General features: G+C 37.3%; 1 protein-coding gene across 17 annotated transcripts in view; it reads right to left on the bottom strand.

Moving 5' to 3' along the window:
- Bbs9 (Bardet-Biedl syndrome 9) overlaps positions 1-26,236 on the bottom strand; it is a 395,959-nt gene that overhangs the window by 289,429 nt on the left and 80,294 nt on the right. For 16 of the 17 annotated variants that reach the window (XM_063233878.1, XM_063233880.1, XM_063233877.1 and 13 more), the window contains 2 exons: positions 17,361-17,535; positions 9,649-9,733 (listed from right to left, as the gene is read on the bottom strand). In XM_063233878.1, coding sequence (XP_063089948.1) covers positions 9,649-9,733; positions 17,361-17,535 — 260 coding nt within the window. Of the gene's footprint in view, positions 1-9,648; positions 9,734-17,360; positions 17,536-21,835; positions 21,923-26,236 lie in introns of those variants that run through there. The other variant, XM_063233890.1, reaches the window with a different exon arrangement.

The following is a 26,236-nucleotide window of genomic DNA, read 5'->3' as shown; positions in this document are numbered from 1 at the left end:
CAGAGAGAGTTTATTAGGCACCATCGTGGGAAGGGGCTGATCTTGTGGACCTGAGCCACAAAACACCTATACTACAGTTTCACTCCAGGACTGAAGTGTTACCACAGTAGCTGGGGCAGAGAAAGCCATGGACAACACAGGCAGAAAGGATGAGGTTTAGACAGACATCTCAGCAAGGAAGGATACTGGACCTACATTCTGTGGTAGGAGGCCAGGTTCAGCAAGTGTGGTTTTCAGAAGTGACTGGATCTGAAAACTCTGAGCCCCACCCAGAGCCCTCCACCAGTACAGGCCATGGTCTGATTGTTTCTCCATGTATCATGGGAGCAGGGATGTGACTTGGCTTAGATAGCTGTCCTGGACTGGGATTTACACACCAGGCGACTTCTTGAGCAGCAAGGTCACCTCACAAACTCACAGGTTATAAGGTGAGGTACAGAGGACTGTGACTTGTTGAATTGCAAATACTACTGGTTATAAAAGGAAACTACTCATTTGGAAATACATAGAAAATATTTTTTTTTTCCTTTATGAAATTTGTGTGTGGGGGGTGTTTGGAGAGATTTTTTTTCCTATTTTCTTTTTCCTTTTTTATTATTATCTTTGTTTTGGCCCTCTTTTCTCTCTTCTTTTCTTCTTCCACTCTCTCTTTTAATTTTTTCCCTTATTCACTTGCTTAGTTTACCCTCTATTTTTTCTTAGTATTCCTTTTCCTGGCTGGTTTTCTTCTATCACTTATATCTAATGTCATTAACTTCCTTTTACTTTTTAAGAGGAGCCGTCGTTTCACTTTTATCAGATTCTCCTCTTGCACTGCTTACTTTTTCCATCTTTACTTTTTTGTGCTCCCACTTTCCACATGCTCTACCCCCAAAGGTATAACCATTAAGCTTCATGAATCTAAACATAGTAAGTTAACTATGTCATATTGCTTGGAACACTATTCTATTGATAATGGAGGTAAAGTTGATCCATTCTGTTAGACATTTACTATAGGTCAACATCTGGTTTGTCTTAGTGTTTTATTATAATCTAGATCTTTTTTTATGGAAAAAGTGATGCATTGTTTGTTCTTAGGATCTGTCAGTATAGAGTTTGTGTTCAATGCTATAGTTATTACTGATTTTATTACTGCAACCAAGGTGATATATTTGTTGCTATCAATTGAATTTCATTGTATGCCAATACCTGGGCTGCCTATAGGTCATAAACAATACTGAAGCCTATTACTGAAGAACAGGGTACTGAGCCAAATAAGCTACAATAGCCCCTCCCAAACAAACAGAGGTGATTAGATCCTCAGACAGAGGCAAAGGCCAATAGCTAAGGCACTCCCATAGCACATCTCTGAAAAGTAGACATTAATAAAAGAGATCTCCATACTAGAAACAAAAGCTACGCACTTGAATCAAATCATATGCCCCACTACATGGAAAGAAAAAAAAAATGAACAAGCAACAAAATGTCTCCCAAAATGTCCTATGCCCCTAAAGCCAATCCAGACAGCATCAAAGGGGAAGATAGCAAAAGCCATGCACCTACTTATCTGAAAGGATAACAGTGGAGGTAACAAAACAGATGAATAAGATACTTGGTGAACTGAAAGAAGACCTAACTAAACAGATAATGATCCTAATGAAACAACCAGCAAGCCTACAGAAGACACAAATAAAAAGCTAGCAAAGCTAAAGAAAGAGCTGCAAAATATGAATGCCCAGCACAGAAAAGAATTAGAGTCTAGAATAAATACAAAGCAGAAATCCAAAAGATTAAAAAGTTTATAGAAAGAATGAACAGCACAACTGACCAATGTGAGGACAGAGTATCATATCTACAAGACAGGGGCTATGGTTGATAATCAATTAATGAAAGAACATTTAAAAATGTTCAACAGCTGCTAGATGATACAAAGACTGATCTGAGATTAACTCAAATTAGTGAAAATCCAAAGACAGCATATAGGTAATAAAAATCCTGCTTACAAAACCAACACCACAAAACTTGTTCAAATGGGAAAAAGAAATCAAGAGGTGCAGACAAATGATGCATACAGAACCCCAAATAGCCATGAGCAAAAAAGAACCAGTCCACAACACATCACAGTCAAAATAACATAAATTCAACACAAGAAAAGAATCTTAAAAGCTGTTACAGGAAAATAACAAATCACTTATGAAGGAAAACCATTACAACTACAGCAGATTATCCAACATAGCCTTAAAGGTGAGGAGAGCTTGGTATGGTGTCTCAAGCCCACAGAGGAAAACAACTTCCAACCAACACAGGTATATCCTGAAAAATTATCTTTTAAAACTGATGGAGAAGTAAGAAATTTCCATGGTAAAGAATATATTAAAAAATTTCTTGACAACCGAATGAGCACTCCAAAAATTTCTCCATGATATCCTAATATAAGTACAAGACTATGAAGTTAACAACGCCAAAGGTCTAATTGAATATACCAGGTGGGGTGAGTATATAAGTAAAAGAAAAAGAAAAGGAATGAGGCAGGAAAGTAATACAATAATAGGAATAAGTAAATACTTATCAATGATAACTAACAACATGAATAGTCTCAATTCACTAATCAAAAGACACAGATTGGCAGAATGGATCAAGAAAAAATCCAATGGTTGTACTCAACACAAGAAACACATTTAACTACCCCCCAAATTTCATAGACTAAAAGTCAAATATTCTAGCAAGTATCCAAAAACAAGAGAATGTAGCTACCATATTTTCAGTCAAGCTAAAATTGTTCAGAAGAGGCAAAGAAGGATATTACATACTAGTTAAGGAATAACAAGAATTCAACAGACAGGAATTCAGCAGGAAGATACAATTGTAAATGTATATACACCAAAAAATGTTATACTCAGCTTCATAAAACAAACACTATACCACATAAACACCAACACAATTATATTGAGAGCCCTCAACAGCCCACTATCACAAATAGATCAATGAGACAAAAAAATTAAAAGAGAAATAATCACAGTTAAACCAAACCTTTGAACAAATGGACTTAACAGATACATACACAGTGTTCCATGCAATAATGAAAGAATGCACATTCTTCTTTCAGCAGCAGACAGGACCATCCATAAAATACATCACATACTAGCCCAAAAAAATCATACCCCAAAAAAATCATAGCCCAAGAAAATGCAAAAGTACTGAAATTTTACCATGCATATTATCAGATCACAGTGCAATGAGATTAGAAATTAATGGCAAACGAAATTAAGGGAATTAAACAACATACTCTTTAATAAGCAACGGGTACCAGAAGAAATTAAGGAAGAAATAAGACAGTATCTAGAATTAAATGGTAATGCCAACACAACATACCAGAATGTATAGGACATGATGAAGCAATCCTAAGAGAGAAGTTTACAGATGTGAATGTCTACATTAGGAAAACACCATGAACTTATCGAACAAGAAGAACAATCCAAATTCTGAGCTAGTAAAAGGGAGGAAATTATAAAGATCAGAGCAGAAATCAATGAAATGGAGAGTAAACAAACAATTTTTAAAAATCAATGAACTGGAAGAACAAAATAGTCAAACTCTTAATCTCACCCAAAAAACCACAAAGACACAAATCAATGCAATTGGAAAGTAAAAAGATAAAATCACAACAGAAACTGCCCAAATCAAGATTATTAGCAGCTACTTCACAAACTTATATACCAATAACTTGAAAAATTCAGAAAAAATGGACAGATTCCTATATGAATTACCAAAACTGAATGTTATCAGTGTATCTAAATGTTCCCCCAAACCCTCGCATGACCATATATGGAGCTCTTCAGAAATGGCTGAATCTAGAGTATATGAATACAGATGAACTAAATTAGTGATAACTAAATTAGTTTACTAATTGGTTTAGCGCAGTTGTGGGTATGGACAATGAGAAAGCCCACCCTAGGTACTGGTGGCACCAATGAATAGGCTGGTAGCATGAATGGGATAAAAAGAAACGGAAGGCTTCTTGCTTTTTTTCTGCTCGCCCTTCCATAGACTGTTTCTCCTCTGATACTCTTCTGCCATGCTGCCCAGTCCTGGAGGCAGCTGACTATGGCCTGTGAGCTAAAATAAACCTTTCCTCCTTTAACTTGTGGATGTTGAGTACTTTGTGCCAGCAATGAGAAAGTAACTAAGACACTGAACGAAGACTTAAAAACCTTGGAGTAATCTAATAACAGCAATGAAATTCAAGAAGAAATAAAAATTCTGCCAACTAAGACAAGCTCAGGACCAAATGGATTCACTGCCAAATTCTACAAGAACAATTCAGGGAAGATCTAATGCCAATTCTCCTCAAAGTCTGTAATGAAACTAAAAGGGAAGCACTACTCCAAAAGTCATTCCTGGAAGCTAGCAATAACCTGAGTGCAAGATCAGATAAATGTCCACCATAAAGGAGAACTACAGGCCAATCTCTCTAATGAACATGGACATAAAAATTCTCAAGAAAATACTGGCAAATAGAAAGCAGTATCATCAAAAAGATCATACATCATGACATAGAAGACTACATCCCAGGGATGCAAGGATGGTATGCCATACTCTAATCAATAAATGTAGCCCATCACACAATCAGAAACAAGGATGGATGCAGGAAAAAAAAAACCTTCACAAATCAGATATCCGTTCAAAAAAACTCTGAATAAGTGTTATAGTTAGTGGTTGTGCAGATTACAATTAGAATCAGGATATGAAGTTTATAATATTTTTATAATGGTCATTGGGAGTTAACACAAGAAAATGCAGGAAATCTATCCGCAACACCAAAGATACAGATTATTTAGTCAAGAGCCTAAATCCCACAGCAATGTCCTACATGAGTCCAGGTAAAAACCCAGAGCTCCTGACCACGCCTCCCACTAGTTCAGCTGGAGTTTCAGAGCCTAAAGAAGAACTCACACTAGTCTCTTTTACAGATCCGCGCTGGGAAGACCCAAAGATCAGTGGTGGAAACCAGAAAGTCCACGCAAGCAGGGTGAAGGAGCTGTGCTGGTGGGATGAGGGTTTTACGCTGGAGCTGAGAAGTCACACTCAAAATAAAGACCAGGGCTGTCCTGAAAGGCACCATCGCCATCCTCAGTGACATGGAGGCCCCAAGCTTCTCCGACGACAAGCACAGTCGGGTACGTGCCAGGAAGCCAGTGTGATGAGTTCATCCTGGAGACCAAGCCGCACATGTCTTCCCCTCCAGAGCCAGGAAGCAATGCTTGATGTGAGGACAAAGCTTCTTCAGGAGAACCCAGAGCTCAAACAGCAACTCATAGGAAAATCCACAATGCCTCAACACAACAATGCAATAATGCCTTAACATCTCAGCCCTCAACACCTCCCTTCTTCTCCACCTATTTATCCTGGCAACTTTCCTCAGGTGGAGCATCTTCACTCAATGCCACGCTGATGTAATCCAGCTGGTATTAAATTGACCACCAGTTCTTAATCCATAATAATAAGCATAGAAGGAATTTATCTCAATCTGATAAAGGCCCTTCAAGACACACCCACTGCCAATATTTTATTAAATCTGGAAAAACTGTAAGCTTTCCCTCTAAAATCAAGAATAAGACAAGAATTTTCACCATCACCACTCCTGTTCAACATACTTCCTGAAACATTAGCAATCAGGCAAGAGAAAAAAATAAAATGGGTACGTACAGGAAAAGAAGTTACATTATTAATATTTGCCGATGACATGATCCTTTACTTACAAGACCTCAAAAGTTCTACCAAAAGACTCCTAGAATAACCAAATTCAGCAATGTAGCAAAATATAAAATCAACAGACAAAAAACAATAGCATTCCTATATAGCAATTATGAACTCACTAAAAAAATGGGAAATTAGGAAAGCAGTACCATTCACAGTAGCATCCAGACAAATTAAATACTAATTACTAAATACTAATTACAAATTAAATACTAATTAAATTCTTAGGAATTAACCTAACCAAGGATAAAAAGACCTCTACAATGAAAATTACATCACTCTGAAAAAGGAAATCAAAGATGACATCAGAAAATGGAAAAAGATACCCCACGTTCCTAAAAAGACAGAACTAGCCAGGTATTTAGCTCAGTGATATAAGAACCTGCCTGAAAAGCATGAGGTTGTGAGTATGACCCCCAGTACCAAAAAAAAGAAAAGGCAGAACTAATATAGTTGAAATGAGCTATACTTCCAAAATTGATATACAGATGTAATGCTATCTGCTATCCCAACCAAAATACCAACAGTGTTCTTCACAACCATAGAAAATCCTAAAATTCAAAACAGCAAAAGCAGTCTTGGATAACAAAAGCAAAATGGAGGAGTCACAATCCTCAATTTGAAGTTATATTACAAAGCCACTTTAATAAAAACAGCATGGTTCTGGCACAGAAACAGACATGTGGATCAGTGGAACAGAATAGAGAAAGTAGCAACCACCCCAGGAACATTCAGCTATTTAATCATTGAAAAGGGGGCCAAAAATAAATACAGAAGGAAAGATAACCTCTTGAATAAGTAGTGCTTGAAAAACTGGATATCCACATGCAGAAGACTGAGTCTGTGTACCAAACTAAAATGAAACTGGATCAAAGTTCTAAATGTTAAAACAGAGTTGGCTGTGATGATGCATGCGTGTAATCCCAGCACTCCAGAGGCTGAAGCAGTAGGACTGTTGTGAGTTCAAGGCCAGCCTGAACTACAAAGCAAGCTCCCATCTGAATGAAAGAATGAATGAATGAATGAATGAATGAATTTTAAAGCAGAAAAAATCTGCTGGAAGATAAACTAGGTAAAATTCTTGAAGACACAGGCATAGGCAAGGACTTTCTGAACAGAACACCAATGGCACAAGAAATAGTATTGAGAGTCAACAAATGAGATAGTATCAAATTTAAAAGCTTTTGCACAGCAGAGGAACCAACATAGTAAATGAAAATTTACAGAATGGGGAAAAAAATTTTGGCAGCTACTTCTCAGACACAAGGCTAACATCTAGAATATGCTACATAAAAAAACTCAAAGTAATTAGACACTGTCCCAAGAATAGACACTTCTGGGTATAAGAAATACAAAAAAGTACATGCAGAAATGTTCAACAACCTTTAGAGAAATGCAAACTAAAGCACACTGAAATTCCATCTTATTCCAGAAAGAATGGCAATCAAAAATAACAAATGGTAGCAAAATCTCAAGGAAAAAGAAACCCTTCTACATTCTTGGTGGGAAAGTAAACTAGTACAATATAGAAATCAGTATGGAGATTTTTCAAAAAACTAAAACTAGAAATTCCATTTGATCTAGCTATTTCACTTCGAGGTTTCTTCCCAAAAGAGTTAAAGTCTTTGTATTATAGTGATACATGCATATCAATGTTTATAGTAGCATAATTTATAATAGCTAAATCTTGGAAATGGCCTACCTACCCACTAACAGATGAATGGATAAAGAAATGTGATATTTATACATGGTAGAGCACTATTCTGCCATAAAAAAGGATAATCATGAAGCACTGATAAATGGATGCATCTTGAGACCATATTATGTGAAATAAATCAGACACACCACCTTAAATAACATGGTTTCCCTTCCTAGAAATCTAAACTAAAAACAAAGAGCAAAATAAAAGATAGTTAATAGGAAGTAGGAAGATCTCCTTCAAATGGAAAGGGAAAAAAAGATGGAGGAAGGGAGTAGGGAGGGAAGAGAAAAGGCATAAAAAATACTTGAAGAAAAAAAACGGGAAATAGAACTTCAGAAAATGGGAAGGAGACCAACACATGAAAGAAGCAAGATGGATAGGAGGAGGAGGAGACAAAAAAAGAATGCGTTACATACAAGTACCCACTGATCATGACAGATATAATCCTTATGTACTATAAACACATACTAACAAAAAATTAAAATTAAAACAAAAGGAAACATGAAAAAATAATAGTTAAATGTAAAGAAATGAAAAATCATGTTTTAAAAAGATCGCTTTTTTAGTCATCAAGACATGATTTTAGACCTTAATCTACCTACTGTAGGTATTAAACTATCTAAAGAAGATATGAAATCCAAATAGAGCTGATCTGTAAGACAGATACTACCAGTATGTATATTAAAACAGCCCACAGGAGGCAGACAGCAGAGTGAACATAGTTAGATACTCAGAAGCTGAAACAGAATTAGACACCGAGCAATCTACTGAGTTCAAGTATAACTTCCCTATATGAAAACCCCACTAGACAAAGACAAATGCGTGTTCCATGGCAGTTCTATTTCTCATGGCACTGTAGCAAGTTATAAGTCCTGCATTTTTTATCAGTAGCTATAACCCGTGCTCATGTGTGCCTGACTCTGAGAGAGGAAGACTCAGAGTAGACAACCAAATCATGTTCCCGTGTGTACCGGCCAGATTCAGCCAGTAAACACTTTGAGTTCATTGGGTGCTATTACTCTCTGATTTCTTTTAGTAAAACTGACCACATGCTGAATGAGTCTCATACAAGAGTTTGATAGATATGATAAGAAAATTTCTTCCACTTCCAGATTATGAAGAAAAACAGAAAGTATAAAAAACACTTAAAATAAATTAGTAGAAATGATACCTATGCCGAGTAGGAATTTGATACTAAATCAGATATTATAGGAAAAATAATTAGTGGTCTTAAAAAAGAGCAATAAGGGCTTGGGATTTAGCTCAGTGGTAAAGTGCCTACCTGGCAAGCGCAAAGTCCTGAGTTCAAACCCAAGTACCTTGCCCCCAACAAAAACAGCAATAGAAACTATCCCAAATGAAATTGCAAGAATAAAGAAAGTTTTAAAATGGGATATAGCTCAGTCATTCAGCATTTGCCTAGCATGTACATAAGCCCTGGGTACAATGTCCAAAACTGCTAAAAAAAATATAATGCACAGAAAATCTGTGAGCTGTAAAACAATTTCAAATAGCTTAAATATATATATATAACTCAAATTCCCAAGGCAAAGGAAGAAGAACACAGAAAAAATATTTGCATAAGTAATGGCCACATTTTTTCTAAACTAAAGAAAACTTTAAAACCACAGATGCAAGAACCTTAGTAAGTCCTAAATTCAAAAGGAACAGAGGGCAGGAAGGAGGGAAAGAGGAAAAAAAGAAAGAAGGAAAAATGGAGAGAGGGAAGGAAAAAGAAAGAGAAAAAAGGAAGAGAGGGAGAGAGAGGAAGAGCAGAGAGAAGGAAGGTATGGAAGGAATCATAATCTAATTGCTCAAAATGCATATAAAAAATCCAAAAATTAGCCTCAGAAAGACATTAGGAACAGAGAAGCACAGTGTATATAAATTTGCCTATCAAAGAGATATTTTTATTTTTTCTTTTTATTTTGTTTATAATCACTTCAGTTAAAAGTGATCTCATTTAGTCTTTAGAGTTTCAGTGCTACCACTCTATCCATAATATGATATAATACAGGTATAACCCAGCTGCACTGCTCAGCAATAGCCAATTAAATTCTTAGGTCACCGCTACAAACAATTATACATGGAAATGAGATATGGCATAAACATTTTGTTTTTAATTTTCTCCCCAGGAATTCTTACTCTTATAAACATTTATGATTAGATATAGCATTACTGAATTTTTTATATATTAAAAATGGTCTTACAACCAGTCTTTTTCCAGAACCAAGTTTCTGCTGCTCAGTTTCCTCCCTTTTATCTGCATCTGTTGCAAAAACAAGTACTTGGTACCTGAATGAAAGAGACAGAAAAAGCATAAGTGACCTTACAATTTTAAAAGTATAAATTTTTTTAAATTATTAAGGCATATAACGTATAAACATTATGATTGTTTCTTTAGTTTTGCTTTTTTTGACTTTTACTAGTATGTCTATAATATGTACAATTATGTTCACTGTAGGGAATTGGTACATATACATTTTCCCTTCCCTCCATCCTCCTTTTATTTTTCCAGCACCAGACTCATTTATAAAATTTTATAAAGTTAATTATTGCATATACAAATGGAAAACCAAACTAATAGATCAAAGAACACACAAAACATGTAAGACAATTGTACTAAGTCAAGGCACACTTTTAGATACATTGTCTGTACTACATTATAATAATAATCTCTCTCTCTCCCTCCTTCCCTCCCTCTAGAACCTATAAAATCTGAGGTTGAATTCTTATTGGCCTATGACATAAAGACTATATAAACCGTCATGGTAAAGAATTACAATCATATATCCCAACAACGCAGTAATGAGAAAATAGCACTCTATCAACTGTCAAAGCACTTTCACTAGAACTTTATTTGACAACTAACATGCAGTGTTATGGCTTGTGTCTAAATGGCTTCTGAAGCCTCAAGCAGTCATAGATGGGGCTTTTTTCAGAGGTACTGGATCTAGGGTATATATGCTCAAACTGATTCACAGCATAACACCAGGATTAAGGGTGCAAGTGCTACCTGCCCTAAGGAGCCTGGATAAAATACAAGGGACAGAAAGTGCTGTGGTCATCTCTTGTTGCTTTGTTACATTCAGCCCTCCATAAACTCTCTGTATATAATACATTCCAAGTAATGAACATTATGGCTTCCACAGTGTTTCAGTAAGAATATTACTCAAACCATTCCATAAAACAATTTATAAATATCAAACTCAAAATGACTCAGTTAGCCAATCAGGTTCAAATTACTTTATTTCCTATTAATTATGATATATGCTTATAATACTCATTCTAAGTGAAGAAACTTCAAGCTAACAGACTTCCTTTCTTTCTCGATGAATCAAAACTCCTTGCATTATTCCTACATAGCTAACAGGAAAATTTAGAAACAGTTATATTCAGATACTTCTTACTACCCATACCAAAGATGACAGAGGGTGAGATGCAGGGACATTACTGGTGAAGACAATGTGCTATCTGAGCACTGAGATGTACAGTAGTATCCAAATGTCACATGGTGCTGTAATTTGAATGCATGTCCAAAAGAGATGTGTTAGAGATCCAACCCCATGCAACAGTGTTGGAAGGAAAACAGTGGAGAATGTTTAGGTTGCTAGGACCTAACTTTCATGAAAGCATTAATGTGGATTACTACAAGGCATGAGGCTGTAAGACCCATTTCTGGTCGCCTTTTCTGCATGTTCTTCTGTCCTTCAACCAACAGACAACAACCAAGGAGTTCCTTACTGGATACCAGTCTTGTGATCCTGGACTTCCCAGCCTAAAGAATTGTGAGAAACAATTTAGGAATTGCCCAGCCTCAGATACTCTTGTGCAGCACCACAAAACAGAACATGTCAACCCTAAAACCATCTTAGCTCAAGAAGGAATAAGTCATTTCTAAACAAGCCCTTCAATATCAGTAGTATGCAAAATGATTATAGATTAAAGTAGACTTTGCAAGGCACAGAAACTAATGACGAGTTCACAAATACCTATAAAAAAAATCAGGGCTAAGTTCAATTTCACTCATCCAGTGAACACACAGACAGGTACTAATCCAGGAATCAGCAATGGGGAAAACCACCACATGGTGTATACTCATCAAGGGCATGGAGGCAGTTGTAGAGCTCCATGTACAGATGAGTCAGTGTCACTTAGAGTTCCCCTGTGCCAGTACAAGGTGTGCACACAGTACAGATGGAATGCGGCCACAGAAACAAGTAGCTGAAAGGATGGGATGGTAGGAGACACACTCTTAGTTCAGAAGAAAGTTATGTGTTAAAGAATGAGCAGAACTTCGCCATGATAGCAAAGCAGAAGGAGAAAGAGACACAAAAGGTTGTGGTAGAAGTTTAGGAGAGATGCACAGTAAGAAAGATGAATTGAGAGAATTGAGACTGAGAAAGGCAAGAGGGAGAAAATCTCAGTCTTGTAAAAGCATGCTAAAAAACTCTAAAGAGGTGCAGCAAAAGTCTCTATTCAATTGGAGATTGATCTTCAAAATCCCAAAGTCTCCAAAAGTGCCAGACAATGAGACCTCACATTCCAAACAGTATTGTTTTCCCAGCTGCAGTTCAGTGAGAGAAACAGTGTGAACTAGTGCCCAGAACATCATTTCAGCATTGGTCCTACTACAGATCTAACCTCAACCAATCAGTTCCTGAGGTGATTTACTTCCTGTTGACACTAGCCAATTGAAGAATGACGTGGATATTAATGAAGCTGCTGCAAAAATCCAAAGCTCTCTAAACTGTCTGAAGCTTCTGATGTAACTACAAAGGGTTATTTCATCTGAGAAGTGATTCCCTAATGTGGCCTCACTGACATCAAAAAAGCAGGCAGAGACAAAGCCAAAACTGACTCCCAATTTCTTCCAAATCCATTGAAACCATTTCTCTTCTTGGAAGACAATTCAGAAGAATATTTTATTACTTAAACATAACTGACAGTAAATTTAGATGATAAGAAATTTATAATCACATCTATTTTATAATTCTTCCTTAACTGCTCCTAAGTGTGATGATTTACACAAAAATCTACTTCCAAAACCAAATGATTCCACTCAGACTTGGAAAGTCTGAAATAAGGAAAACAGAATTTTCTTTTTTCTTACCACTCAAGTGTTCAGTGATATACACTAAAGAATAAAATCCCCTTGTTTTAACTGCTGAAAGAATAATCGGCACAGTGTAGAAAGAGTTTACGACAGCGTCAGACGTGTTTCTCAGGACAGGAAACTGCTAATCACAAATTCACAAGCCTAGGTGAGTGGCAGTGGTTTTTAACCCTGGAGCCACAAAGGCGGGTTCCATGGAGAACCAATGACAAACACAATCATGTAATTCAGTGTTCTTCCATGTCACATCATAAAAACAGCAAGAAACTAAAAAATGGATTGATGTGTCACTGAGTACAAAAGTAAACCCTCCAAAATCATTTATTTTCAAACGAAACACACCCAAGGGTACCAGAAGATTTGGGAACCCTTGGCATTTAACCTGGAGAACTCTACTACAAATGGAAACTCTGGATACAGACCACTATTATGTTCACGGCAACCAGGTCTCAGACATTCTTGACTATTCCTGGCACAGTCGCTTTCACTGAAAGATGCCAGTAACAGAACAAAAACTTTCTTTACACACTTTTCACTCCTTCATCAAGTTGTTAAACATCCCCTCTCAGCAAGCTACAGTGCTGGCTCTTCAGAGGGTCTAAAACTCTTGTTGCCAAGGAACACAAAGTCCAATTGAAGAAAAGCAAGCCGGTAAATATTTAATATGCACAGTGTGAAACAGGGAAGGGCTTGAGGGAATCACTAAAAAAACTCAAGAACTGAAAAGAAGAGATGTTGTCTATGGCCAGAACAAGGAAAAACTGAAGGGAAGCAGGAAGTTTCCGGGTATAATTTTCATTCCAGACCCAGGGTACAGCCTGAGCAAAAGACAAGAGAGAGAGAAAAGTCCTTAACACATCTAAAGAACACAAATATTTTAATTCACCCAGAACCTAGCTCTGATAAAGAACCCAACCTTCCTTTTAAAACAGTCAAAGTCAACAAACATATTCTAAAATACTTACTTCAAGTCTTCATTTATGTCTAATGTATTAGGAGCTACCAGAAGGGTGTTGAGGGAGGTGAATAGTGGAGGGAGGAGGAGAAAATACAACACATGGTAAGCATCCTATTTCAAAAACCCTTCTACATTCCCCTTTTCCTTAGATGCCCCTCCGCCCAGGATCCCTCCCCTCCAATACAGAGTCTGGTGCTGCCTGCACCTCAAGGACTGAGAGAGGTGAGTGATTGTGGCCTCCTACACTTGCTGGAATCTTACATGAGACAAGAAATAGATCTTCTAGGGGCCAGGGATTTAGCTCAGTGGCATGAGCCCTGCCTGGCAAGCACAAGGTCATGTGTTCAATCCTCTGTACCAAAGGGGGGGGGGGCCTAGGGGCTGGGGCTCAGTGGTTTAAGCACTTGCCTGGTAAGTACAAGGTCATGTGTTTGATCTTCAGTACCAAAAAAAAAAAAAAAAAAAAAAAACCAAATAGGTCTTCTCTGATTTTGTGTCTCCAGACCCTTGCATAGAGAAGGTTCTTAAAAATTATATTATATGTTCATAGGAATAGTTTTTAGACAGTGACATCTTCAAGCAGATGAAAACGGAATAGCTGAACTGTTTAACTTTTAAATTCCCTTTCAAATCTAAAAGCCACATCATAAATGTAAATAGGGCTGGTTCATACAGAGCACTGAATACCGATGCAGTCATCCTTCGGTACATACACATCCACCATGGATACCAACCATTTGAAGATGCTGCAATCCCTTTTAGAAAGTGACATGGTATTTACATAGAACCATATGTATCTTTCCACATATATTCTACTCTTCTTTTTTTCCTTGAAGTTCTAGGGACTCAAACTTGGGCACTATGGAAGCTAGGCAAGTGTCCTTGCCTATACAACCAACCCCTCCCATATACTGAGATCATCTCTAGATTGTTTTTAATACTTAATACAATGCAAATGCTATATAACAGCAAATAATTGTATGAAAAATATTAAACATCATTAGTCATTCATGAAATGCAAATTAAAATAACATTGAGATTCCAACTCACTCCAGAAAGAACTGCTATCAAGAAAACAATCAATAACAAATACTGGCAGGGCTGTGGGGAAAAAGACTTTTCTCCATTGTCGGTGGAAGTGTAGACTGATGCAACCACTCTGCAAATCAGCTATTCCCTTTCTGGGTATTTTCCCAGCAGAACTGAAAATATCATACCACAACAATATATATGCACCCATTTTTATAGCAGCACATTTTGTAATAGATAAATGGAAACAACCCAAATGCTCAACAACCAAGGAATGGATAAAAAGATGTAGTATGGAATGCAGTACCACTCAACTATAAGATGGATAAACTCAAGGCTTTTATAGGTAAATGGATGCAGCTTAAAACCATACGTAAGTGAATTAAATCAGATTTACATGTGTAAACATCATATTGTCTCCCTAGTATAAGAAACTGAAAGAGCAAATACGATCCAAACTGAATAATACATATTGTGAAAGGGGAAGAAACTGCTTAAAAGGAAAGAAAAACTAGGACGGGGAAAAGAGAAAAGAACAAAGGGAAAACAAAAAAAAAAAATACACACACGTAAGATAGCTAATTATATTACTAATTTCTATCAGTTCGTTGAAAATAATGGTTTATGTTCATTGTTTGATCAATCTTTCATGCCTATATCTTGTAATCTTAGCAACTATTCTGAAGTTAATATGCAATATATTAACCATTGTTAATCTCCTATTATCTTGTTTTGAAATTCCATATCATTTTTACTGTTTTTTCTCCTTAAAATAAAAAAGAAAGAATTAAAGGTAGAATGGGGAGTGTTTACTGACTGATTAATTCTGACAGGCAAAGGAAAGAAAAAGAGAACAAAAAGATGATCCAAAGTTGGGATACATGTGGTCAAAAGCACAACAGCACCTCAACCCTTTCCTCCAACAATCCCAGAAAAGGACACTTTTTAAACTTCACTTGTGCATGCATTTAAAATGATAATTTTGGGAGATGAGCTATCCCAAAACCAATTAAGTAAAAGTCAGGGGTCTGGAGACTAGGAATCTATAAATACGCATTTTATATCAGGCTGTCCAGGGAATTCTTACACACACACACACACACACACACACACACACACACACTAAAGTCTATCAGCCAAAAGCCCTTGCCAGAACATAATTGATCTGAGTTTAAAGTAATTAAACATCAATACCAAAAATGAAAAGGAATTATGTATTAAAAGCCTATTCTATTAGCAGATTACATTCTATTAACTGATTGTAGATAGGTTTAGTGAAGCCTCAAAAGAATAAATCCATAATTTCTGTTTTCTCTCATCCTAAATTGTATCATTTAACTTAACCTACTAAACTTAAAAATATACATAAATACAACACAGAATTAATAAGGCTCTTACTTGTCGTCATTTCACATGTCACATATCTCATACATTTTTACCATTATACATATCGTCTTCATAACAAATAAAGTGTATACTTTTAGAGATGAATATAGTGAGTTAGTATTTTGGAGAATTATCACAGTTAATGTTGGCTTCTGTAGGATTAAGCTCACTCATTAAGGAAATCTACATATTATTTTCTCATCCAATCATCCTGAGTTACAAAACAATTTCTATGCACATATTTCAAAGAATAAAACAGAGCATTCAAACCTTTGCACTATGATAACATAACACTGCCTAGTAGGAGGCAAGGCACAGCTGGGTGGAAAACTGAAAAGCAGATCTCGATATTGCTTAAATTTTGGCATGCCTGAAAAATTTCACAATATTTTTCTCTCAAAATAACTATAATATTTTATTACCAGTAGCAATGTTACAATTCATTCCCCTCCTTTGGACAAGAACCATCACAACTGAAGAAGAAAAGTGACATGAGGATGTACCACTTCAATCAACTTCTGCTTAGTTACAAACATTCACTTATTTCTATACATATATACTTGAAACGAAGACAAAAATTTTACAGTTGCTACCTGATAATATTTTCTCCCTATTGTGGGGAAAATCATGTAGCAAAAAAAAAAAAAAAAAAAAAAAAAAAAACACCTAAAAAGCTGCCATCACAAAATAACAATAAAATAACTAAAGACTGAAAGCTTCCAATTCTATTTCTTTTCCTAGCATGGATTTCTTTCCTGCATTCTCTCTGTCAATGAAACACAAATCCTTGCCTTTTATTGGAAGTTAGCTGATGGAGGAAAAAATTATCTCTCTCAAATACAACTTACTAATGTTAATAAGAATTTTGAGTCAATAGTTTTCATAGGGACATTTTCAGATTTCATTTTTACTGTGAATTGTTCTTTTAAAAAATAACATAGCATTCATAACATTTGTATTTTTTGCCAATATTTTTATGTCCTATATATTTTTTGTTATAAAATAATTCCATACATGAATCTCCCTACCTGTTTTTTCTCATCTAACACTGTTATTATGTATTGCATCATGCAACAAACCCAACAACTACTGAACATTTTCTAAGGAGTAACAACTTGACATACACTTACTTAAACCTTGTAACACACCTGTCAAAATGAGCACTATAGAGGTTGGATAAGGATGCTGATCATCAAAAAGCTATAGAGTAGTAAAAATCAGGACTCCAACCCAGCACTTTCTCTCCCCAAACATCTCAAGTCACTACACTATACTGCCTTCCAAATATTTTAAATTTTAAAAAATGATATGTATTAAGCTATCACAGTACATTTATCAAAGAAACCAGCATGTTATTCATCTGTGATATTCAAAGTCTGTGAAAAAGAATTCATATACCAGTAAAATCCCAAAGATTTAACATACAAACTTACTTGTAACTTTCCACTTGCCGGCAGGAAGAGACAGTAATGAAGGAATCTGTTCGGGAACTATAAGCAAGAGGGCCAGGCAGAAGAGAACCAGGGAGAAATCGCCCAAAAGCATAGCTCTCCTGCTCAAACACCATCAGCATCCCATCCATGGACTGGATACAGATTAAATCTCGACCTAAAGAAGAATGAGAAGAAATAATCTATTCTTTTTCTAAGTATGTGGCCATTTATCACTATTTACCACAAACGTATCTATGATAGTTGACTGACGGTGTCAACCTGACTCAGCAAGGACTAAATGGTCTCAGCAATTCCACCCTCCTAGGGTAGAAGGCCCGTCCTAGGGTGGCTTGTTGCCTGGATGGTACAAAGGGCAAAAGGAGTACACATCTGTTTCTGTTTCTCTAAAGGAGCTCCAGTCTTTGCCTTCACCTTGAATGTCATTTCCTGGCTTCCACCACAGAATCCACCTTCCGATACAGATCCTCCAACCTTCCAGCACAGACTCTTCAGCCTTTCATTACAAATCCATTGGCCTCTTGATACAGATTTACTTGGGATGGGGCAGTGAGCTCCAGACTTTTGACTAAATCCTTTGGTCTCCAGTGTGCAAACACCCTCTGCACCCTCCCAAATCCAACTCTGTGGGTGGCCACTGTAAGCCAATCTTGTTTATTTTCGTATATTTGTATATCTTGAGTTATATCTGTTTCTCTAATACACACTGACTGATATACAATTCATAAGTAATTATTCCACAAGGGACACCTCCAAAGTAAATTTTGAATAACGAATAGAGCCATCAGGTTATTTATATATCAGGTTATTATACATATCAGATTAAAATATACATTTATTTCTCAATTTTTAATTATTCAATAGATGTCTATCATTTTAAATATATTTATTATTTACTATATGCTAAAATCTCTTGGCTCAAGATAATTCCTGAGGACAATCATAACTGTAAGATTTCACTTCTTCCAAATTCAGAAATGTAACAAAGACTTCTGCATTGAACTGCAGTCTTCATTCTGCCAGTCTCATGCATTAAAATGACAGACATTAGTTAACATAATAGACAGAGGCTGGGGTGCACCTCAATGACAGATGGCGTGCTTGGTATGCACGGGCCCACAGATCCAATCTCAAGCACCCAGTACATACACAAAACACACAAACAACAGGTCACATCTATGCACTTGTCTTAATAAGTCCTGTAAAAATCACAGTGTTCAGCAGTATAGGAAACAAAAAGTAGTAATTCCTGACTGCCCTAAACTATGAGCTGGTTTTAGTTTTTTTATCAATCTATCAGTAGTAATTATAGTATAGTTTTTAAAATATGCTGTTGTTATTTCCTATGACACAGTATCATATATGTTAAATCAATCAAGTCTATATTACATTAAATATGTAGCATCTACCTAAGCCTAAAGAACCACTGTCCATCACTGCTACATCTTAAAATTTGATTTTGCTTGACTGAATCCTAACAACTACCCCTTTTAAAAAAATCAGCTATACAAGACATTGGGACAAATGAGAAACTTCAATATAACTACATGGCAAATAATAGTAATGCATCATAATTAATTTTCATAATTGTGTTCATGGTATTGTAATAATGTAACAGAATGTTCTGAGAGGAATGTACTGAAGGATTTATGGGAAAACTGGTGAAAAATCTGCAATGTACTTTCAAAGAGTTATTAAAGAAAAGTATGTGTGTGGATACGTGTACAGTTACATCTGCTGATTGCACATGTAAAAATACGGGGTGAGGGGTTCCATTATTCTGTCTATGTACTTCTATATACTTGTAGAAAAGTAAAACTTTTACATATATTTTGTATTATTAAACACTCTTGTAATGACCTTGATCTAAAGAGAGGGAGATATCATGATAACCAGAAGTAAGGGCGTAAGTGCTTACAAGCAGTACAAATAAAAGCTGTGTTCATTTTAATATGTGATATCATTGAACCAGGAATCTGCAGTCTCAAAAAGTCCTTGAAGAAGCGGTCCACAAAATGTGGCCCCAGGCCAGCAGCATCAGCACCAGTGTCATCCAGGAACTTCTCAGAAAGACAAATCCTATGGTCCCAATATGTACCTACTGACTCTGGAGTAAGTCAAGGTTTTGACAAGCAGACACTATCTTTGAGCGTATGCTAAAGCTTCAAGACCACTGCCTTTAGCAGTGGGTTTAAAGAAAATACAGGGAAAATAGGATATAGGCAGAGAAAAGAATAAAATAGGGCCCCATCAACCTTTATTAAAGAAATTCACAGAAAATCTTATGAAAGGCAGCTTTTTCTGGGGTTAGATTCAAGCAATTTGAAAGACTTAGAGAAACCAAGACTTGGCAAGCTGCCAGGAAACACAATTAACATTGATCAAATTCTTGATAAAACTTTATCAAGAAGAGAGAACAAAGCCACACTAGCAAGCAAGCCCTGTCTGGGAACCAGTGCCACGTGCAGGCCACCGCCAGACTAGAACAGACAGACCCCAGCCTCTCCCCATAAATTAGCACCATTCGCAGACCAGGGGTAGAGAGAAGGCCACACCAGGAAGCAAGCCCAGTCTACGATCCAGCACCATGCACAGGCCTCCACTGGACTGAATCAGCCAGACCCCAGCCCTTTTGGCACACAGGCTGGCAAACAAGAAGTACCAAGCCCCCTCCCTAACCTCCATAAGCAATGGGCTCACGGGCAGAAACACAGGCTACAATGATAGCCCAAGAAGGTGAAATGCAACTGGATGCCTGTGGTACTTCGGTGTTTCAGTAACATTGCAGGTCTATGGCCGATGGTCTGATCACAGGTTCAGAGGATAGTGGTATGCAGTGTAACATCTAACGGGGATCACCTTCTGGGGGTTGCAGCCATTGTTGATTCCCTATGGTCTTGTATTGCTTCTGCTATTTTGTTGGGTTGGGTTTTATTCTCTTTGGTTTGATTATGTAAAATCTATGGCAGGAACAACTATTTCAAAGATAGCAAGATGTACTATGGTAGCAATTTTGGATGTACTACAGGTTTGTTTTGAAGTCCTTTGTTCCATTCATTGTTTCATTTTTATTGTTTTTATTCTATTCTGTTCTATTTGAATTTTATTATGTCCAAAGTTATCTGCAGCCATTTTGAAGACATCAAAACACATTATGGTAACTATGATTGATTTCATAATGTTTTGAAATCCTGTATCTTTTACACTGGTCTGTTTTGACTGGTTTTATCCTCTTTAAAATAAAAATTTTAAAAAGGTTATCAAAAAGAGTTGGCATTATAAGAGGAGGGTACAGATAGAAACATGAAAGATGAAGGTAACCAGCCCTCTTACCCCATAAAATGCAAATGAGATAAAGGGCAGCCACCCACAACTCTTTATTTAGTATATAACAAGACACACACTTATACGTTTATATGTGCATGTATATGTACATGTATGTTCTCACACTAGAGTCAATATATTACTGCATTAGATATACCCTTTAATCTCTAACTCTAAGCTGCTCTCTTAAGACATTCGCCCCACATACTTGCTTATCCATCACAAAATGACAGGAAGGTCTCAATGAATGAAAAAGAATGTAGGCAAAGGTACCTGGGCTAGGGTCAAAGACAGCCAGAGGACCCATCAAATTGTTACAAACTCCAGGTGCCCACATAAGCAAGAAAGCAGTCTTGATAAAAGAAGGCTGAAAGCAAAGACCCACAAGTCTTTTCCCTTATGATGCCCCCTACTCTGCCAAGTAGCGGTCTACATCTTCTCCTTCACTCTGTTCTTTAAATAAATCATCTTTTATTTTAAACTTTGTTCATTTAAATTTTTTTATCGGTGCTGAGTTTCACAATCCTAGTTAGCTGAGTGTTACAGCAGAGCAGTGATACAGCATGCACCCCTAGACACAACATTTGGTTCCCTCAACAGGAACCAAAGGAAGGCTCTTTTAACCTCTTGAAGCCAAAGGGCTCTTTCAAGATGTGCATATTTCAGAGACTGGGGAGAGTATAGGGACCTTTCCTATTTGCACTGGGGTTCCAGTTGGTCATTGCTTGGTTTGGGGCAGGGACTGAAAAATAATGTTACACCTCTAGGACAGGGATGACAAATCTTTTAGAGCTCTGAAGGATAATAAACAGCCCACTGACACACGCATGCCACCTGTTTTAGGATGTAACAGAATCTAGCCCATATAGAAAGCAATACGCCTCAGATGAAACACAGGACTTCTGTAGCCAAATAAAGTGAAAGCACAGCTGCTGTTAACTCTGTATGGATAAGGCTTACTGGGGCAGTCTGGCTGATCCCTACTCTGTGATCGGGGAGTTTAGCTGCCTCAGTTTCCTTTCCTATTTGAGCCTCTGTTGGCGGGGGGGGGGCAATTTTAGCTCTGATGTTCCCAGCTCTTGTCTTACAAGACTAGGGCCATGACACCTGGGCAAACTGTCCCATTAACTTACCTCAAGCATATGATGAGAAAAACCCTCTTTCACTGTTCTCTCTTCTAATCTTTTCCTGCCATGTTTTCTTTTCTTTTTTTGAAGGTATGTTTCTACAAAAGATCACAGACAGACCCTAAAAAGAGTTTTAGTAAGGGAGCTTTTCTAAACTTCTCTTTTAATCCTGTTCCCTTAATCAAAGACCATAAATTCTAGCCACCTGATGCCATGGCGCCCCTTTATGAGTGGCTGGGATCATGTACTAATCTGTGCAGATTCAACTGGCAGTCAGGAGCTAGCTGAAGCTATCAGTGGCACTTGGGAAAGTCAGTAGACTTGAACCAAGAAAGAACCAAAGAGTTTACCTTTCTCTTACTTTCCCACTCCCAAAGGCCTCAACTCCCTTGTTCTTTCCCCTCTTAGCTCTGGTTCTCATCATTTCTGAGTGTAAGATGGGGAGGAATTGTCATATGTACTCTCGCTAATGTGTAATTTGTGGCTACTGGACAATGAGGACAGACTTTAATCTGTGAGACACAGAAATCTTCAGAATGTGTTCTGAATAAAACCTAGGCTTGTCCTGCTGCTGAGGGAGGTTGCCTTGAGGCCCAGACCAGACCCCCTCCTATCTCCACCCTCTCACCTTCCATTTGCTTTGTCACTAATCCCCTATCCCAAGGATTTGTAACCTCAAGAGAAAGTAGAGCCCATTTAGTAAACAATGTGCCAAGGGGTTTCTCTTTCTGCTGTTTTAGAACTTCTCAATTAGGAGCTTGGTGTAAAAATTAAAAAGACAAACCCAGTGAATCCCCTGCCAAGCTTGGCAGTGGCACCCATTCACCCAACCCCTTAGGAACTGAGCCAGGGGATCTGCTAGACCATGCCCTGCCAGAAGTCGGCAGCAGTGCCCATTCATCCAATCCCCTGAGAACTGGGGAGCTGTACCCATTCACCCACAGACACCAGGGCATGACTGTGCCACATTGCCCACTGACCCCAGGGGCAGAGCTAATCTGCTCACTTTCCAGTCCCAGCACGGCCCCAATGCATTGTCATTCACAAAAGAAAGAAAAAAACATAGTCCTACATTCACTTTGGAATGTGGCTTTAACAGCCACCCTGAGCCCTTTATAAAAGAAAGGCCAGAGAGCTTCAGGGACCTATCTGAGATGCAGAGAAACATCATTACTACAGGCACAGAATGTACCACCAGGGCACTGATCCAATTCTCAGAGGAGAGAAAAAGATACAATTAGAGAAAGCTAGCTCCTAGTTCATGGACAGGTATAGATAGCATGGATGAGCCCCAACAGTAGTAAAGAGACCTAGGAAGGGAATTCAAGGCTGAACTTGGACTTCTCAGTGAGATGGACGACATTCCATCTCTTTAAGGATCAGGGGAGCTTCCTTTTGCATCAAAAGAATGCCCAGGGATGCAATGGGACCTTCATACCCAGTCTTTCTCTTCCTTCCTTCTCCAGATGGTAACCAGCCACTGAACTATTCCATCACACTTACCCCTGCAGTGCCTTCTTAAAACTGGAACAAAATACCCTAATCTTTTACTGCACAAGGTACTCCCGAGGAAACCAACAGAGATGATGGGGGGAGGGGGGGGCTAAATTACATACCATCTGCCAATTAGACCTCTTTTACCAAAAGGGGAAATTGGCTGAAGTGGCTTATGTCCAACTGTTCTTTAGTCTTAGAAACAACTCCAAGTGGATATCTCAATACCTACTCCTCAGTTAGCTGCTTTGGGACCAACCACCATTCCTTGTGCCAGTGGGAAGAAATTGAATCATGGGACTCTAACAGAAAAAAGCACAACTCACAGAGGCCCCTTGTGTGCTCCCCTTTTTTCCCTCCCTTCCAGCTGAGTACAACGGAATGGAGGTTAGCGAGGCTGCTGCAGCCATAAGACATTGGGAAGACAATGGAGAGAGGGCTGGTAACAGCCCCAGATACGGGTTATGTCATACACTAATAATAGTTGCATAACTCATAAAAGATGGTTTAAAAGCAAACATCTCATGTGTGCTTGTCCATCTGTCTGTTCAATTTGTGCTAATAGCCAGTTATGATACCTCAAGCTGCTGTGCTTGAGCTCAACAATTTTCTTTTCATTTTTTGATCTTTTTAACATTTCCATGGAAAAATGGTTTATATAGGTTCTCAGGATAGCCAAACTCATTCAAACATTTCAGTCTACAATTTAACTGGGCTTATAAATAAATAAACATTAAAGTGTCTTTAAAATTTATGACATGTTTCCACCCAAGCTGTCAACCAATCCAAATGATACCAAAAATTCATTTAAAAATATAATATCTATTGTTCCCTGTATACAACGACTCAAGTTTTCCATTGTCCAAAATAATGTGTTAGTGAGTATGATCTGGTTCTTGTGAGTCATTTGAAAAAAATCATTAAGATAACTAAATGAGGACCCCTTTGGCTTAGAAGAACTGCTGGATAGATCTCCCCACTTTGCTGAAAAAGTAGTAGTCTGGACCAGATTTGTCATTTCTTCCATGGATGGATGATTTACCCAGTTTTTCCCAGTGTCTAATGGTACCATATTCAACAGTTATTAAATAAATTATATTTCAGTTGGTTATATGTAAAAGGTTAAACTTTCTATATCTAACAGTAAGATTTTCTTATTATAAGATACTTCTGGATAAACTTCTAAAACTAGATTTTACAAAACTGTTTCTATATTGTACCTAGTTTCTAGTGTTTTCCAGTATTAAACTTTTGATTACTAAAATTGAGTTTAAAAAGTTAAATCAAATGTGGGCTTTAAAGTGTGTCTACTGCTGTTTCTAATAGGTGAAATAAACTATTATTTCAACTCAGGGTGTGTGTTTAAGCTTTAAAGTTATACTTCTGGGGGCCAGGGATTTAGCTCAGCAGCATAAGCAACTATCTGGCAAGCACAAGGTCGTGAATTTGATCTCCAGTACCAAAAATAAATAAAGTTACACTTTTGGAATTAAAACTACGTATGTTTAGTACATACAAAGTGACTAATAGGTCTTCTCTTTTGTACAATACACACCTAATTTTTAAACATGCAAAATCACCAAAATCTGGCATCTCTCTCACACTGCTGTCCTGCCATTTAATGATTTACATCCACTTGCTTTCAACATTTTCTTATTGTATAGATGATACACTTACATATTGTATAACAAGTCAATTTGTGGTCAGTGACACTGTTTCCAAAATGTATGAGACCTCTAAAGATGTTCCTTAGCTCTCATCAGTGTGGTCACACCCTATAAACCTATTAGAAATTTAAATTCTGCCTTAAATTTTAAAAACCAAGTAGATAATACACAAAATGTTTGTATATGGCAGTGAAACTAATTATTGCTAACCTCACAGTATAGTATTTATGTTTCCAAATGTACAAGTTTTCAAGAATACAATACTAAAAGAAATCTCATCATACTGGTGACTTTCAGGCTAAAGTTATTTATGGTGATAAACTTTTATGCCCAAGAATTTGGCTTCCCTTACTCGTGTTCCACAAGGCTTGTGCTTATGTAATGTGTATTACAACACACAGAGATGCTCAAATACTGTGCAGCCCAGGCAATGGCACACTAACAATAAAGGCTGGACATCACTAACTAACAAGGTGCACCTAAGGACAGGTGCATTCTTCAGTGACACCCTATTGAAGGATGACAAATTTGGATAAAAGTTCTTTATGTCATAAAAATAATGGACTAAAAAGTTATTCCATGTTAGAAGCTGAGAGGCTCTACATATGGTTCCAAAAGTAGTATCTGAGGGGACTTAACTTCATTGATGTATATAAAAAGAGGTTAATCTTAAGTAACACAGGTCTCACTTTAACTTAGTCTTGGGCATCCTGCAGAGGACTGTAGCAGTACCTTGATTCACAAACTTAATTCATTGCACAATTCTGGAAAAGATGGCCACATTTCTATTCATGCAAAAAAAAAATGGTCATGGTCATGTTAGTCACCCAATGCAGTTCACAAATAAAAACAAAATTTTGCTGAACATTTGTGAGTTACAGATATACAAAAGTGATAGCAATATAAGTTAGAAATAGAAAGGGAAAGGATTAAATCACTGACCCCTGCAGGCCAGTTTCTAGCAACACCTGTTGATAGGTCTAGGCGCCAGCTGATGGCAATTGCTTTTCCAATCCCTTGAGAAAAGTGTCTGACATGGCACCTTCCCCAGTCTACCTTTCCATTCTAGTCCTCATGCTTTGGTCATACAAACTTTAATCTCTTGGTAAAGTTTATTTACTCTAGGTTGGAAACAGCCAAACTCCAAGTATTCAGGCAGATAAAACCCATAGTAAAGATGCCAAAGATTCCACCAAGGCCCATTGGACAACTCTTCCTGCTAAAGACTTCCATCCTCTGCCCGCTA

The sequence above is a fragment of the Cavia porcellus genome, unplaced genomic scaffold (assembly GCF_034190915.1).
Source record: "Cavia porcellus strain 051 isolate PalLab524CR breed Dunkin Hartley unplaced genomic scaffold, mCavPor4.1 scaffold_23, whole genome shotgun sequence".
Taxonomy (NCBI): Eukaryota; Metazoa; Chordata; class Mammalia; order Rodentia; family Caviidae; genus Cavia; species Cavia porcellus.
Note: the sequence above shows the minus strand (reverse complement) of the source record. Positions and strands in the feature narration are given on the sequence as shown.